Source organism: Coffea arabica, chromosome 6e (assembly GCF_036785885.1).
Source record: "Coffea arabica cultivar ET-39 chromosome 6e, Coffea Arabica ET-39 HiFi, whole genome shotgun sequence".
NCBI lineage: Eukaryota > Viridiplantae > Streptophyta > Magnoliopsida > Gentianales > Rubiaceae > Coffea > Coffea arabica.
The window spans coordinates 21,982,052-21,997,169 of record NC_092321.1 but is presented as its reverse complement, the minus strand read 5'-3'; the positions used below and the strand labels follow the sequence as shown (position 1 = coordinate 21,997,169).

Genomic DNA, 15,118 nt, shown 5'->3' with positions numbered 1-15,118 from the left:
AACACCATCAAAATGTAGATCTAAAACTAGAAATCCTCAGCTTTTCTAGTCTAGGTTTGATTAGTGTAGGATTAGTTTAGAATTAGTGGGTTGTTCTTCAACTCTTGTATTAGCTCAACAAGGAAGCAAAGAGAGATGAAAATGGAGAAGTTGAGCTCTAGTGACAAGGGTTTGATCTCTCTTAACACTTGAACTCTTGTATTTGATTCCTTTGTTAGTTTTAATACAAGATTGGATTGTATTTTCATTTGCTTTATGTTTAGCTAAAGTTTCATGCCTTGGGTTGGATGAACTTGCTATGATTTGTTTGTGAAATTTACTTGGGAGGATGATGCTATTGCTTTGAATTAGTTATTTAGCACTTTTGTTCTTATGATCATGATTAACTGGCCATTAGTTGTGATTATTTGAAGATACGGGTTTACCAATGATAGTTGTAATTCAATATTAGTTCAACGAAGTGCTAAGGTTAGGTAGTACACTCACGAAAGTAGATGTACACCTTTGTGGCTTGTTTTATAGTAATTTCATAGAAGTTCATGAACTTATAGCTAATTTCATAACCACAAGATTAGATTTGGATTAGTTATAAGTATAGTTGATTCACTACGATAGTAGGTTTCACATACATAAGGAAATTATGCCATAACTAACTGAGGTAGTATTGTTCAATTACCCGAGAGTAGTGTTCAATTACCCAAGTAACTGAGAGTGGTTAGGAATTCCATTCCCTAAGAGCTTTCTATTGTAGTTTTCACTTCATATTTTCTTATGTTTGTAGCTTAGATTTACTTGACTTGCATTTATGAGCGTGTAAATAATAAAGGAGTTCGAATAGCATCGGTAATTGATCAATCTTCCTTATGGGATCGACCCTTAATATTCTATACTCAAACATGACCTGTATACTTGCAGTTGTGTGTGGGGTATTTAGAAAGTTACAAATTTAAAACTTGAGGTATAGATTGTTTTTATATACACGCCCCACCCTTTGTAGATTCACCATGACCTGAGTTGGTGGATTACTCTTTGATAAGGAGGAAATAAAGTCGAGCTTAATGACTTTAACCAAAGCGCTTGTTGGGAGGCAACCCAATGATTTAGTATTTTTCTTGTGTTTTTGGCGTTTTTCATGTTTATATAGTGTAATTTGTATTTTATGTATTTTGTAGGTCGCAACATCAACAAGGTTGTAAATATGGTCAAAATTACGCCTTTCCTCTTAGATAAGTCATAAAGGGAGTTTTCATGCTTATATTATGCATTTTAGGCATGGCATGCATTTTGAGTATTTGATGTTAATTGTAGTGTATAATGCATGTATGTGTGTGATTTGAGTTCAAAATATGGTGAATGAAGTGTGTTTGTATTGTTAAGTGTTGAAACGATCTTGTTTAAACAAGACGAAGTTGATTTGGAGGATATTTTTCTAAATGTTAGATAAAAGTGTTAATTTCGAGATTCTGGTCACAATCCCTTGGAGAAACCCTCGAGGGATATGCCAGGGCAACCAAAATTCTTCTCCAAATGCATTGCCCACAATCCACAGCACAAACCACAGAAAAATCGCGCACGGTTTCTGGTTGGGCAACGATTTTAAGAAGCAAAAATGGCTCTTTTACTTCATTTTCTTCTTCCCCTTTTATAACCAAGTTCCTAAACCACAAACCCACTTCATCAAATCTCCATTTTGCACCATTTAAACCCCCCCAAAATCACCACAAAATCACTTCAAAACATCTTGTGACCAACATTCAAGCATCAAACATCATAAAAAACACCAACTTTGGAGGATTTGAGTCAAGCATCTTAGGCTTCTAGAATGTCGCTTCCTTCAAATTGGAGTTCATTTGAGCTAAGCTTTTGGGGCTTCATGCATCATTTGGCTTACATATCATCACTCTACATGTCCCATGTAAGTCTCTTGACTTTATTTGGCTCAATCAAAATTTCACCATAGTCAAATTTTCTTGAATTTTTGGACGAATTTCTTGGTGAATTTTTGGTGAAATTTGTTGTTGTTTTGATGCTTAGTTGAGCTCATTTAACTTCCATAAGCATGTTAATTTGCCTATTGTAGTTAACAATGGTGCAATGTGAGGAATTAGGCAAAATACCATTTCTTGAATTCTTTGCTAAATAGGCAATTTTCATGAGGAATTTTTTTAGCTTCATTATGGTTATTGTTGGCCTTATATAGCATTTTTTTATGATGTATAAGTGCTTATTTTTCAATATATGAAGCTAATTGTGAATTGCTAATTTGAGGTCTCATGGTAAATGCAAATTCTAGAATAATTTTGGAGCTCATGAATTTGTCTTAATTATGATGTTTTGAGGATATAATGTATATTATTGGAGTTATTTATGCCATTTGGTGATGATTTTCTTTTGGAAAATGTGCTTTTCTTAATATTTGAAATTTTCTTGTCAACTTTGAATTGGTGCTTTAATAGTTTATACTCTTCAATTAAGGTTGCTATGAAATCAATACCGATATTATCCGAAGGAAAAGAGGAGCAACACATACAAGAGGAGATGGCACAAGAGGAAAAGCACCTTAGGATACAAACTCCAACTTCACCTCAACTTTAGCATGGAGATGAAACAATTCATGGGAAAAAAGTGCCCCATTCTTGACTTTGATCTTTTGATATTACATTTGTTGTAGCTCCAGGGATTCATCCAAGAGTTTCCTGGCAGCTGCAAGTTGCCAACTTGCATGCTTCTTGCTTCTTTCTTTATCTTGGACAAGACACAAAAGAACAATTTGTACCAACTTTTGGAGGATCTAGGAGCTTCTTTTGTTGACTTTTAACAACAAAGAAACACATTATTGAGTAGAGAGATTGGCTCTTGAAGACCAAGAATATATACTACATAGTTCTTCTAGTTTGAGGGTGTAGTGAGCTCAAATTCGCTTGACAGAGGAGAGAGAGTTTGGAGAAAGAAGAAAAACCAAAGGACTCAAACCCTTAACAAATGTAACTCTCTTTATTTTCTCTTATGTTAGTATAGGTTAGTGTAGTATAATGTAGAGAAGGAGAGGTTCAAGAAGCTCTAGTGACAAGGGTTTTCTTCTTTCCACATCTTTGTATTGAACTCTAAGTTTGTTAATGTAAGATTTGGATTTTGTGTTTGTAATGTTATTTTAAAGTGTATGCCTTGGATATTTGGTTGAACTTTCTATGATTGTTTGGTGTTGATTTCTTGGCCAATTGATGCTATTATCTTGTTTGAGTTATTTAACACTTTTGCTCTTATAATCATGATTAACTAGCCTTTGATTATGATCATCTAAAGATGTTAGACTTGCAATAAAAATTGGAATTTGACACTAGTTCATAAAAGTGTTAAACTAGGGAGTACACTCACGAAAGTAGAGGTACACTTTTGTGGCTTTTGTGGCTTTGTTCCATGTAATTTCATAGAAGTGAATGAACTTGTAGTTGATTTCATGACCACGAAAGTAGATATGAGTTAACTATAGGTATAGTTGGTACACCGATAAAAGCGGGTATCACGTATATTAGGAAATTACGCCATAACTTAGTCGAGATTTTGGTACTCATTTGGTTAAGGCGTTGTACTACCATGAATAGGTAGGGATTCCATTACCCAAGGAGCTTTTATTTTCATTTATCTATCCATTTATATCTTAGTTTATTTGTTTTAATTTGTTGATAGTCTAAATAATAGAGAAAATTTAGTAGTGCCAGTGCTTGCCCGTCTTCCTTGAGAGATCGACCCTTAATACCCTATACTCGCTCTCGATTCGTATACTTGCGGAAAATAGCGTGTGGGGTATTTAGAATGTTATAAATGTAAAATTTGACTATGGAATGAGCATTATTATTATATGTATACCCTGCGCTCATCAATTTGTATGTATAATTTAATTCTATCAATATCTTCAATTATGTAGCAATTGATATGATTTTTCGATCTATTATCAAAATGTCAAAAAGATTTAGGAATACTAAATGATAGATATCAAAACGATAGATGCCCATTTGTATATAGGATGTTTTCAATTATATTCACCCACATAATGCTTTACGCATTTGTGATCAGTCATGGTTGATTTTGGATGAGATTTAGTTAGATTTAAACTTTAAGAAAAAAAAAAACAACAATAAACTCATATTTTAGAAAAATATAATATGTAATTTTAGTAAGTTATTAATTTATTATATGAATAGGTCCAAAGGACTATATAAAGTTTTCCAAAAAAAATATTATCTTATTATTTTATCAAAATTATTAATTTAGCTCGCTAGCCCAAGTCGGGACTAGAAAAAATTATTTTTAACAGAGTTTATTAATTTATCGAGTATTATTTTATGGAGATATATATATATGTATTGCAGGAACGGTTTTTCGAATGGTTAAATTAGAATGCTCCTAACTCATTCCTTTTTTAAATAGAATTTTGAATTTCTTTAATTGTTATGTATCCTTTCATATCTTTTGAATTTAAAAAATATGAAATGAGTCCGCTTATAGAAGGATTTGATTTGAAATCCATTAATGTGAGGTAAATAAAGAGACATCACCAAACTTACTAAAAGTAAAAAAGTAAATAACAATATTTTAGCTTCAACTTAGTAATCCTAACTAAAAGGACAAGTTATATAGAAAACATAAAGAAAATAATATTCATTGGTCATGGATTAAAAAAATCAGGAATGATACCATTTGTGAATCTTAAATTATGAAATCACTAAATAAAAAAAAAAGTAGTATTGGCGTTTCAACATGAAATTTTTATTCGAAATCTCTATTTTTGATGAAAAATAATATTAAAAACAACACCAATTCTACCAAAAATTTTAAAAATAACAATGCAATTTAAAGCAAAGATATGGAACTTTTGACCCTAAACTATATCTATTTAATTTGTATCTATTTGATCCAAATTCGACCTTAATTAAATTTGAATAAGAGTGCAAAACCCAAGCGCTAAGAATAGTCTTGGGTATTATTGATTATTTTATGTACTCTTATTGTCTTCTTCATATGTAAATCTACAATTGCCATGTTATTTTTATTTTTTTTGGTAGTTAGTTTATAAGATATTATCAGTTTTTTGTTTGCATTTTTAAATGCCAATATTTGCAATCATTGTGATCAATCTTTGGTTTTATATGCTTTTCATGTTATGAGAGGTAAAGCTAAATATATAGTAAAAATGTTTAAATCGAATTGTAGGTTATGGTTTTCTTTTTCTCTTTTGCTTCAAATTTTATCTTTTCAAATTTATTTTGAAAATACAAATATAAGTACATTTTAAAATTGTAAAACCAAATTGCAAGTTATGGATTTTCTTTGCTTCAAATTTTAACTTTTCAATTTGGAGGTTGAATATAGATTCAACAACAATATTTCTCCTTTGAAAATTTAAAATCTTTTAATTCAAAATTAACTAAATTTGGTGTTTTTATACTTTTGTATTGAATTTTCATTTTTATATTTTACTAGCCAAATTCACTTTATAATAGTGTAACATAAACATATGCTAAGTTATATTTTGAATAAATAATAAAGAAATATAAATAGAGAAATATTGGGTGACAAGGATAGGAAGCTAGAGGCTAGTTTTATTGTATTGTATATCTTGTCTTGTATATACAAAGAAAGAGAGGCTACTGTAGCAATCTCTCTTTTTGCCATGTGTATAGCCTCTTCTTTTGACAAGTGGCAGTTTTTATTTTTAGTTGGATTTTTTGCTCCACTATGTTCTTTGGCTAACCAAAAGTCATAAACATCTCTCCTTCCAATTTTTCTCTTCTTCCTTTTTCTGCCTCTATCTTCAACCCTTATCTCCTTCTTTTTTCTTCATCTTTCTTTTTTCCCGTTCAAATTTTTTTCTTTATCATTAATTATATTAAGATTATTTTCTTACTATGTTTTTAGGTGATTATTGTTGACTACGGAAATGTATCACAACAATTAATTGATTTATTTTGTCACTTCCACCTCCATCAATTTTAACTTTTAAATCCAATATTTTGCTTTTTCCCTTCTTCTTTTCTTTCATCCCAATTTTTCTCTGCTTTTCCACCTACTCAGTCGGTGCATCTTTTCCTTTTCTCTCTATAATTAAATGACTATATGTTTTTCTTGCACGAGAATGGATATTTCTTTTCTTTCTTTGTTCAAAAATCATGATTCATGATCATCTTTTTTTTTTTAGCAGAAACATAGAGAATAGATTTTTTACCTCCGCTACTCCTACTATCTGGTGTGTTTGGTTTTCTTTTTATTCCTATTTTTACCCCGTTTCATGCTGCCAAATGTGGACTCAAGTTTTTTTTTCGCTAACTGTACTTTATTTAGCCTTTATCATTTTTCTTTTTTTTTTCCCTCTTTATCTTGTTACCACGATGTATTTATTTATTTATTTTGGCTTGATCTCCTTGATATTCATTAAGCCTTCAATTATTTTGGTTCTGCAAGTCAATTTTCCTTTTGTGAGGTTTGTCTTAAATCTAAATGCAAAATTTGTGTTTTGCATTTCTAACGTTTTAGTTCCCTTTCAATGCATAATTGAATATAACACTTCATCTAGTAATTCTTTGGTACTAAATTTTTGTACCCTTTTTATGCATTGAAAACCTTCCATTTCAATTTCTTCCAAGTTTTATTGTGAAATTGTAGGATGGGAGTTTTTACATGATGGTGTCTTATTTGAAAAGAAAGAGTGGTGAAATTTTATGCATTTTTAATTATAATAGCATGATATTTGAGTTTTATGAAGCATATACCATTTATGTTAACATTGAACTGGTTTTGCATTTTTCATGTGTTTGGTTTTTAAATTCTTTATTGTTATTTATCCATACAATACAACAATATATCTCTACTACATTACAATAGGCAAGTTGGAGCAAACTTTTGGAACATTCTACTAAAAATAAACCTTATTTTTTAGGCTTATTTTTTTGCAATTGTAATTGCTCTATATTTGAAAGCAAATTATAATGTGATGCATTTTAACCAGAATTTTATAGGTAGGGATAAGCTGTGCTTGCACAGGCTGATTCCTTTTAGTTTGTGTGTGTATGTATGTGTGTGTATATATATATATATAAACATACATAGATGTTATACTATGTCAAAATTAAAACGGGGGATGGATCGTGGTACGTTCCCCCATCCCTTGCCCCATTTGAGGCAGGGTTAAAAAAAATCCCCCACTCCCACCCCTGCCTCATTTCTCCTCCTCAGGGTGGGTTGGTTGCCATATCTAACCAGCTATTTGGCATACACTACGGAATAGCAATAGCAATGGCTATCACAAATTCTTCAATGGCAATGAGTATTGCCAAAACCTTATTGATTGTTTGGTATTTAATCAAAAGGAATGGGTTTTCAAATTTTTAATTTTTTTTTCATTTTCCCTTCTTCTTCCTAAGTTCCAATACTAAACCCCAGCCAGCATCACCACCAACGTGGCAAGTCCACCACTTCAACTAGTTCAAAAAAATTATAAGCCAAATGACTATCAAAACAATCATTTCACTTTAGAGAAGTTAAATTTAAAATTAATTTGACATCAAATTGTCCAATAACACATGGAGTCAAACTTAAAATCTTGAAGACCAAAAAAAAAAAAAAACACACACACACACACACACACAAGGTGATGCTATGTTTTGCCTGCAAATCACAAAATTAAGGGTGTTAAGGTTTCATAAAGAAAAGTTTGTCAAAGTCACAATAATTGCCAGAAAAAAAAAAAGCTTCACCCAAGCAACAATGGCCACCAACACCACCGCACCTACTGGCCATCAAAAGAAAAGAGAAAGAAAAAGATTGGAGGAGAGAATAAAGGAAAGGAAGGAACATGAGTATGCTTACAAAAACACAAAAAGAAAAGGAAAAAAGGGGGAAAAACAAGAGTACAAGAAGAAAGAAAGACTGGCGTCGCTATGGACAGATAGCCGTATCTTCATTCTTTTTTGTATTTTTCTTATGCCATTTAGTGTTAAATTCGTCAATGACCATTACCTACTTTTGGCTTTTTGATTGTGATTGAACAATACCCATAGAAGTATATCAAACATCATCTATGGGTATAAAGCACTTTCTATACCCATTGAAGAGTAGAAAACCCACCAACCAAACGGTTGGTAAATCTTTTTTGAAAGTTGGTCTTCTATCAGTTTCATTTAGAAACGGTTCCACATCAAAAACCACTCAAGCAAAAAACGACAATAGCCAATTAATCTGCGAATTGTCTCACTCTAAGATGATGAATCGGATTTTCAAAAGCTTTAATATACGGATAAGCCACTTGTCAAAGTGTGTACACCGGTCAACCTGAACCTAAATCTGAACCACATAGGTGATGACACGTTTCTAATTATCAATATCATTTCGTTATAAATAGGCAAGGCTAGTTCTGTTGTATTTGCTGTTCATATTGGTTTGGCATCAACATACAGCACAATGGCATCAAGAAGGGTTCAATTGGTTTCACTCATCCTCATGACTCTTCTTCTTTCTGGATATTCTAATGGTAATGCTTCTATCTAAGCTGTATCATACATTGATAGAAACTCGAAAGTGGAGTTCACAAATCAATCGAGCCTTTGATCAAAGATTTTGGCAAATGAAATTGGGTGTTTGATTTAAGTCTCAAGTTTATCAAGTTGGAATTTCAAATGGAGTTTAATTTATTTTTTTATTCTACAGATTCTAAGCCCTTGGCATGTTGATGTCTTGGCTTCCAAACATTTTTTTTTAAAGCAAACCCCGTTCACGGGGAGGGGAAGCTAATCCTAAAATTTTCAAACTAATTGGTTGCTTTGTTGTCTCCTGTCATATACGAATAATTCTTCCCATGTGAATGATTTTTATCTTGTATTTAACACTTACATATGCACTTATAAACATATGCCAGTGTGTACCTGTGTGGGTTTGTGTGCATAAATTAAAGAGAGCATTTTTACCAATATAAATAATATAATTTTGAGTATTATAAGATTTTAATTGCTTTTGGATTGGGTATCGAATTAAGTAATAATTCAACGGTGAATTGGTATATATATATATATATATATATATATATATATATATTGTTGCAGAGATTAACGACGACGATATATATATATTGTTGCAGAGAGATTAACGACGATGATGATGGACCGTATAGCGATTGCAAGTTTGTTGGTACATGCACCACAAGACTTGATTGCATCGAGCAGTGTGGCTATGTGGACTTGCACATCAATAATGTTTTATGCGTTCCTGGATTCAGTGGTCGTCAATGCTGCTGCATTGTGCATGATCCAAGATAAAAGAAGCTGTAGATCCCAGAGAGGTCTGCCTATTGTGATGCTTGAATTTGCAATCAATTTGACTAGCATTTAATCAATAAAAATATTTTATTTAATTTGAATTTCAGTTTAATTTTTAATGATCACAGGTTAGTTATTCCGAGTAGAATGGTTATATATGAAAGAGTCTGTCAAACGAATGTCCAATAATGGATTTCAGGTGTTCATATTTTGAATAAAGTAATATTAATTAGAAAAAATATATAAATGTAAGATAGGATAATAATTATTAATGTGTGAATTTATGTAGCTAATAAGGTATGATTTAGGTGTATAGGCACTCGTTAGAAATCTCCTATATGAAAATCTAAGGTATGAACCTAAGTATGGATTCATCACTTGGACCCATCAAGAGAGGTCTCATGCGCAAGCTATTTAGTAAATTAAAATTAAATAAGGAAAGTGCTTAAATTCAAGAAGGACAAGGAGCATAAGTACGTGCTTTCACATTGTAATCTTTGCTATAAATCAAGTGCATTAACTAATGAGTAAATCTTTCCTACACTGACGGTGTATATACTATCATCGTTGGATTCATGCTATGTGTGCAAAAGTTAAATTTCAAATTCAAATTTTGCATAGTTGTCAATCATCCAACGCTGATAGTGTATACACTGTCAGTGTAGGAAAGATTAATCCTTAACCTAATACCATTCTCATTAACAAAAAATTATAATTATTAAAAGATTTTTTAATGTAGAACTTGTTAGTACAACTAAATTACACTTAAATTACCCTATGAATAAATTCAATCATAATTATTGAGCCCCATGTATTTAAACACTTCCTAAATTCACTGTATTTTTTCAAAAAAAAAAAACTAACATTTGAATGTTTGTGACGAGTGCTCATTGACCAACCGTTAGCTAAGTTGATTATTAAATATACAAAATAAATTTAATAATCCATTTTTTAATTTTTTTTGTTACGATTTATCATTTTACTACATACACTCATGTCTATTGCTTTCTTATATTGAGACACTTTCCCTTTTCAAAGGCTAATTCCTCCTATTATTGTTCGAAAAAAAATCGCAACAATAACGTTCTGACAGAGTTCTGGTACGAAACTATGCCTGCCGGGCTGACACAACCCGGCAAGTAAGAGAAATTTTTTTTTTTTTTGGTAAATGTTTGGCTGCCTGGTTGACAAAAAGCTGCCAGGGCACCACCAATGCATTAAGACTTGGTGGGGTGGGAGGTAAGGGTTCAAATCTTACCTCCCACCAATTGCCACAATTAAATGTGGCCTTACTTAAAAAATTCAGACGGATGCGTAGTGCATCCGTCTGATCCGGTGGTGGTTCAGTCCCCTTCGGGTTATCTCATGACCTCTTCAGGCTCTCCCCCTTCCCATAGTGTAGGGAGCTAGCGTATCGATAAAAAAAAAAAAAAAAAGATAGCCTGTAGCTTTTCTTTTTTTTTTAACTTCAAGGCTACCGGGCTTAGTAAGCCAGGCAGTCATGATGGCCGGCTGCAGCTTTTTTTTTTTTTTTTTTTTGAACTTCAAATTAGCCCGGCAGCCTTTTTTTGAGTGGACTTTTCCTCATCAGTAGTAGTAGCAGCAGCAGCAGCTTCTTTGAAATGGTAAGAAGGAAAAAAGAAGCTTCCTGTAACTTCCTACCTTTTTTCCACTCACCTTCCTCTCCACTTGCGTCCCACAATGTTTTCAAACCCGGACCGTCAATCGAACCGGTGAGGTGAAAGGGTCGAGGTTCAACCGGTCGGACCGGTTCAACCGGGGTTCAATAAATAAATATATATATATATATATAGACACACACACCTATGCATAGAATAAGATATAAATGCTGAACCACAATAAATATAAGAGCAATATCCAACAATTAACACACACAATTAACATAGTTATGAAACTTACATGTCCAATTGTCTAAATATTAAAATTAACAAAAAAAAATACAAGTCTAGAAAACAATCAAAAGGTCCAAACGAGTCCAATTTCTGAAGCTTCTATAGTCTTCTTCATAATTCTGGGACAACAAAGCTTCAAAAAAAGCCATCTTGACAAGTCATCATCATCATCCAAGACCATTATATGAATCACTGACAAGTGATAAAAGTATAAAATCATATTAGTTTCATCACACCAACTGATACAAATCTTAAAAATAAAAATAAAAGAGTACAAATAATTCTATACCAATTACCATTTGAACATTTAATGCCAATCATCATCTTCATCATTAAAAAAGTTTCGACGTTGAAATGTTTCTAAATCAACATCTTCTGCTTCCTCTTCATTATCTAAAAAATCAACATATTTAATTATATACATATTCAACAATTGAATATCATATCATACTAGCTTTATTTTTGCATCAAACTAATGATTTATGTCAAACTAACCTTCAAGTTGTTCAGAATTTGAACATTGACCATGAATTGGAAGTTCTTCAAGCTCTTCCTCTAACTCCTCATAGTCAAACTCCCCTTCTTGTTCTTCTTCAACCACCCAAAATTCTGTTTTATCAATTGACTCATAATCAACGGGATCATACGATCTCTTTTGCTGATTATGCCTACAACATATATATATACACACAACATATACACTTAGTTAGTACTAAAATATTTTCTTAAAAAGAATGAAATGTTATTTATAAAAATAAACCATTTACATATACCTATACTGCAAACGCAAATTGTAATGCACATATACAAGATCATTGAGCCTTTGATGCTCCAACCTATTCCTTTTCTTAGTATGAATACGTTCAAAAACACTCCAATTACGCTCACATCCTGAAGAAGAAGCTGTTTGACTCAAAACCCGAATTGCAAGTTTTTGTAAGTTGGGAGCATCACAACCAAAGAGCTTCCACCAATTCTCTGTCATATTCAAAATTTAAATATAAACAAAATATTTATAAATTAGATATATATATATATATATATATATATTAGACAGATTCAAATGCTAGAAAAATATAAATTACCTGGTCTATCTTTCTTGCTAGTAAGAATAGCAAGTTTTCTGCCAAAACTTCCCTCCCGCTCTCGATACATTCCAATTTCTCTTGTTAAATTTTCCACACTACACCAATCCACCTTTGATTCTATGTAATCCAACAAACCATTTGTAATTTCTGGATGTGTAGAGAATGTGGCAGTGTCATATTGAAAAGCGGGATTTAAAAAATATGCCGTAGCATGCAAATTTTTCCTCAACATCCTATCCCATCGGTCATTGATGATATCAATGTAAGGCTTATATAGTCTTTCACTACTCCTGAACAACTTCTTGATTCCAGTAATTGCTCTAAACATACCTTCATACACATACCCCAAAGAAGGCCTTTCATCAGTGTCACAAACTCTCAACAACCGAATAATAGGACCCATTATTCTCACCGTAATCAAACAATTATTCCAAAATCTATCATCCAAAACAATTTGTTTGACCTCTTTTCCTTTGTTCATTTTCAAGAACTTTTTGTAATCCCCGCTAGTGACTAAAGCTTGTAAGCTGTCTTTGTGATCATGTAAGCTCTTTAGTGCAATAAAAGTGGTGGCAAATCGAGTCTCCCCCGGACGAATAATCTCCCTCCACCCATTAGTTTTTCTCAGCCAATTTCGAACATATTTATGATTATACACAAAAACAGTTACTGTAGCAGCAAGAGCCACTAGAGATTTAACAGTACCCATTTCACCAATATCCTTCAAAATCAAATTGATACAATGGGCAGCACATGGAGACCAGCAAATAGTTGGATATCTTTCATTTAATAAAGTTCCAGCAACCTTATAATTGCTAGCATTATCAGTGACTAAATGCACCACATTTTTTGAACCAACCATTTCAACAATTTCAACAAACAGATTGCACAAATTTTCTGCATTTGTCACAATGTCCGATGCATCTATAGACTTGATAAAAGATATACCCTTAGGACAATAAACCAGAAAATTAATCAATGGTCTTTGTCTACTATCTTTCCATCCATCACCCATTATAGTGCATCCAGTTTCAGCCCAAGTATTTCGAAATGAATCAACAACTAACTGCACATCTTTCTTAGCATCTCGCAACAAAGTGACTCGCAAAGAATGATAAGATGGAGCTTTATAACCATGACCCATTGATGCAATTTGATCGATAGCTTTTTGAAAAAATGGAGAATTAACAGCATTAATGGGAATACATGCATCATAGAACCAAAGAGCAATGGCCATATCAGTATTTTGCCATTTATCCTTACTTTGCAAACAAGCTTTGATAGTAGGTTGAGCACTATCACGTCCACCCTTAAAGAAAGCATGAATACCTGTAGGGGCAGTGGTTTTTCTCTTTCCTTTACCTAATGATGTACCAGCCTCATTCATTGAAATTTCCCTTATTCGAGGAGGTGGAACCTCTTGCACTTCATCACCGACAAATTCGTGCACTGGTTGACCAAAAGGACTTTCAACCCCAAAATCTCCTCTTTTTTCTTTAGATTTTTTATCATTCTCTTGCAAACATGTTAATATTGCAAGCCTCACTGCCGGATCAACATTTGGACATGAAGTAACACTGCCCGTTACTCCTGCCAAGTGTTGCTTCATTCGGTGGATGCCACCCCCATGAAACACTTTAAAACAATAAGTGCATGTCATGGTTTTTCTTCCTTGTGCATTTCTGCCCTCAGAAACATATCCCCATGCTATATCTGTCTTTTGCCTATGACCTTGGGGCTGACTTGCAGATCCCTCACTATTGAATGGTCCCCCCGGTGAACATTGTGAGTTACTACCGCTACCAGCCTCCATCCTAAAATGAGATATTTAAAAATAACTAGTCTTAACAAATAATTAATATACACAAACTGAAACAAATTATTAAAGCTATTTGTATTTGGGAACTGAAACTGTCACCAAAAGATCTAAAGGGGTTAATGGAGACAATGAAACAACCGTTTAGCACGAGTGTAGTTAATTCCCTAAGCCTTGTGCATTTCTTGAGGGTGTTAAGTATCTTCACGATAACTGGGTTTTGCACAGAGATTTAAAGACATCAAATATACTTTTAAAAAATAGCACAGAGATTTAAAGACATCAAATATACTTTTAAATAATAGCACAGAGATTTAAAGACATCAAATATACTTTTAAATAATAGCACATTGGGTGTTCCCAGATCCCAAGTATGCAAAATGTATATCAAATGAAGCTATTTAACTGGAAGTGGAATGAAAGTCTTTGCCCTTTAAACACTACATATATATGGTATATCACATGTTTGAGAAGCAAAACGTGAGATCAACACATTTAAGCGAATTGCTAAAACTTGAAGGATAATGTGTGTAATGTTCAATTGGTGCCCTTCCATCCTTTAGCTCACTGACAAGATCCAAATCACAATTAATCACAAACAAGTATATAAGAACTCTTGCCGGGGTTACAGTCAGCTAATAGATTGATCAGCAGATTCACGATACTGAATTCTTATGAATGAAAGCAATCAAAGTACAAGGGAATTTGCAGCAATTTAGGCAAGCGGAACTGATATTTCCAAAGGATTGACAATTCTATAAACTCAAACACGTGAACAGGAAAATAAGCAGCAGCTACAATCAACCCAGTCTGAGTAAACGGATAAACTGACCAGCAAAACACGACACTAAAGAGAATCAATCACAATCAGAGTATATCTACTCACATATGGAACAATATCTAGACAGAGAACATGTTGAAATTAGAAACGAAATGAGGTAGCAATTCAAATTATGAAGATTTGGGACCTGAATGCAGAAGGGTTGATGTCCACCG

At 32.8% G+C, this 15,118-nt stretch overlaps 1 protein-coding gene and 2 long non-coding RNA genes across 3 annotated transcripts; 1 reads left to right on the top strand and 2 right to left on the bottom strand.

The window, feature by feature from the left end:
* The first annotated feature begins 8,433 nt into the window (after positions 1 to 8,433).
* LOC113695588 (uncharacterized) lies at positions 8,434 to 9,406 on the top strand. The gene is made up of 2 exons (XR_011816789.1): positions 8,434 to 8,524; positions 9,130 to 9,406. It is a non-coding gene; the product is annotated as an uncharacterized lncRNA (long non-coding RNA).
* A 1,735-nt stretch (positions 9,407 to 11,141) lies between these two features.
* On the bottom strand, positions 11,142 to 11,588 carry LOC140010051 (uncharacterized). The gene is made up of 2 exons (XR_011817310.1): positions 11,515 to 11,588; positions 11,142 to 11,410 (listed from the first exon to the last, which is right to left on the bottom strand). It is a non-coding gene; the product is annotated as an uncharacterized lncRNA (long non-coding RNA).
* A 120-nt stretch (positions 11,589 to 11,708) lies between these two features.
* Positions 11,709 to 14,119, bottom strand: LOC113696588 (uncharacterized). Its single transcript, XM_027215982.2, has 3 exons — positions 12,304 to 14,119; positions 11,992 to 12,196; positions 11,709 to 11,886 (listed from the first exon to the last, which is right to left on the bottom strand). The coding sequence occupies exons 1-3, from the start codon at positions 14,117 to 14,119 to the stop codon at positions 11,709 to 11,711; spliced, it is 2,199 nt and encodes a 732-aa protein (XP_027071783.2).
* Between the last annotated feature and the right edge of the window lie 999 nt (positions 14,120 to 15,118).

Bases quoted from the DNA above. Each gene is read 5' to 3' on its own strand.
- LOC113696588 (XM_027215982.2), bottom strand. From the start codon at position 14,119: ATGGAGGCTGGTAGCGGTAGTAACTCACAATGTTCACCGGGGGGACCA. The intron at 12,197-12,303 runs GTAATTTATATT...TGAATATGACAG, and splicing joins TAGCAAGAAAGATAGACCAG to AGAATTGGTGGAAGCTCTTT. The intron at 11,887-11,991 runs GTATATGTAAAT...TATATGTTGTAG, and splicing joins AATTTGCGTTTGCAGTATAG to GCATAATCAGCAAAAGAGAT.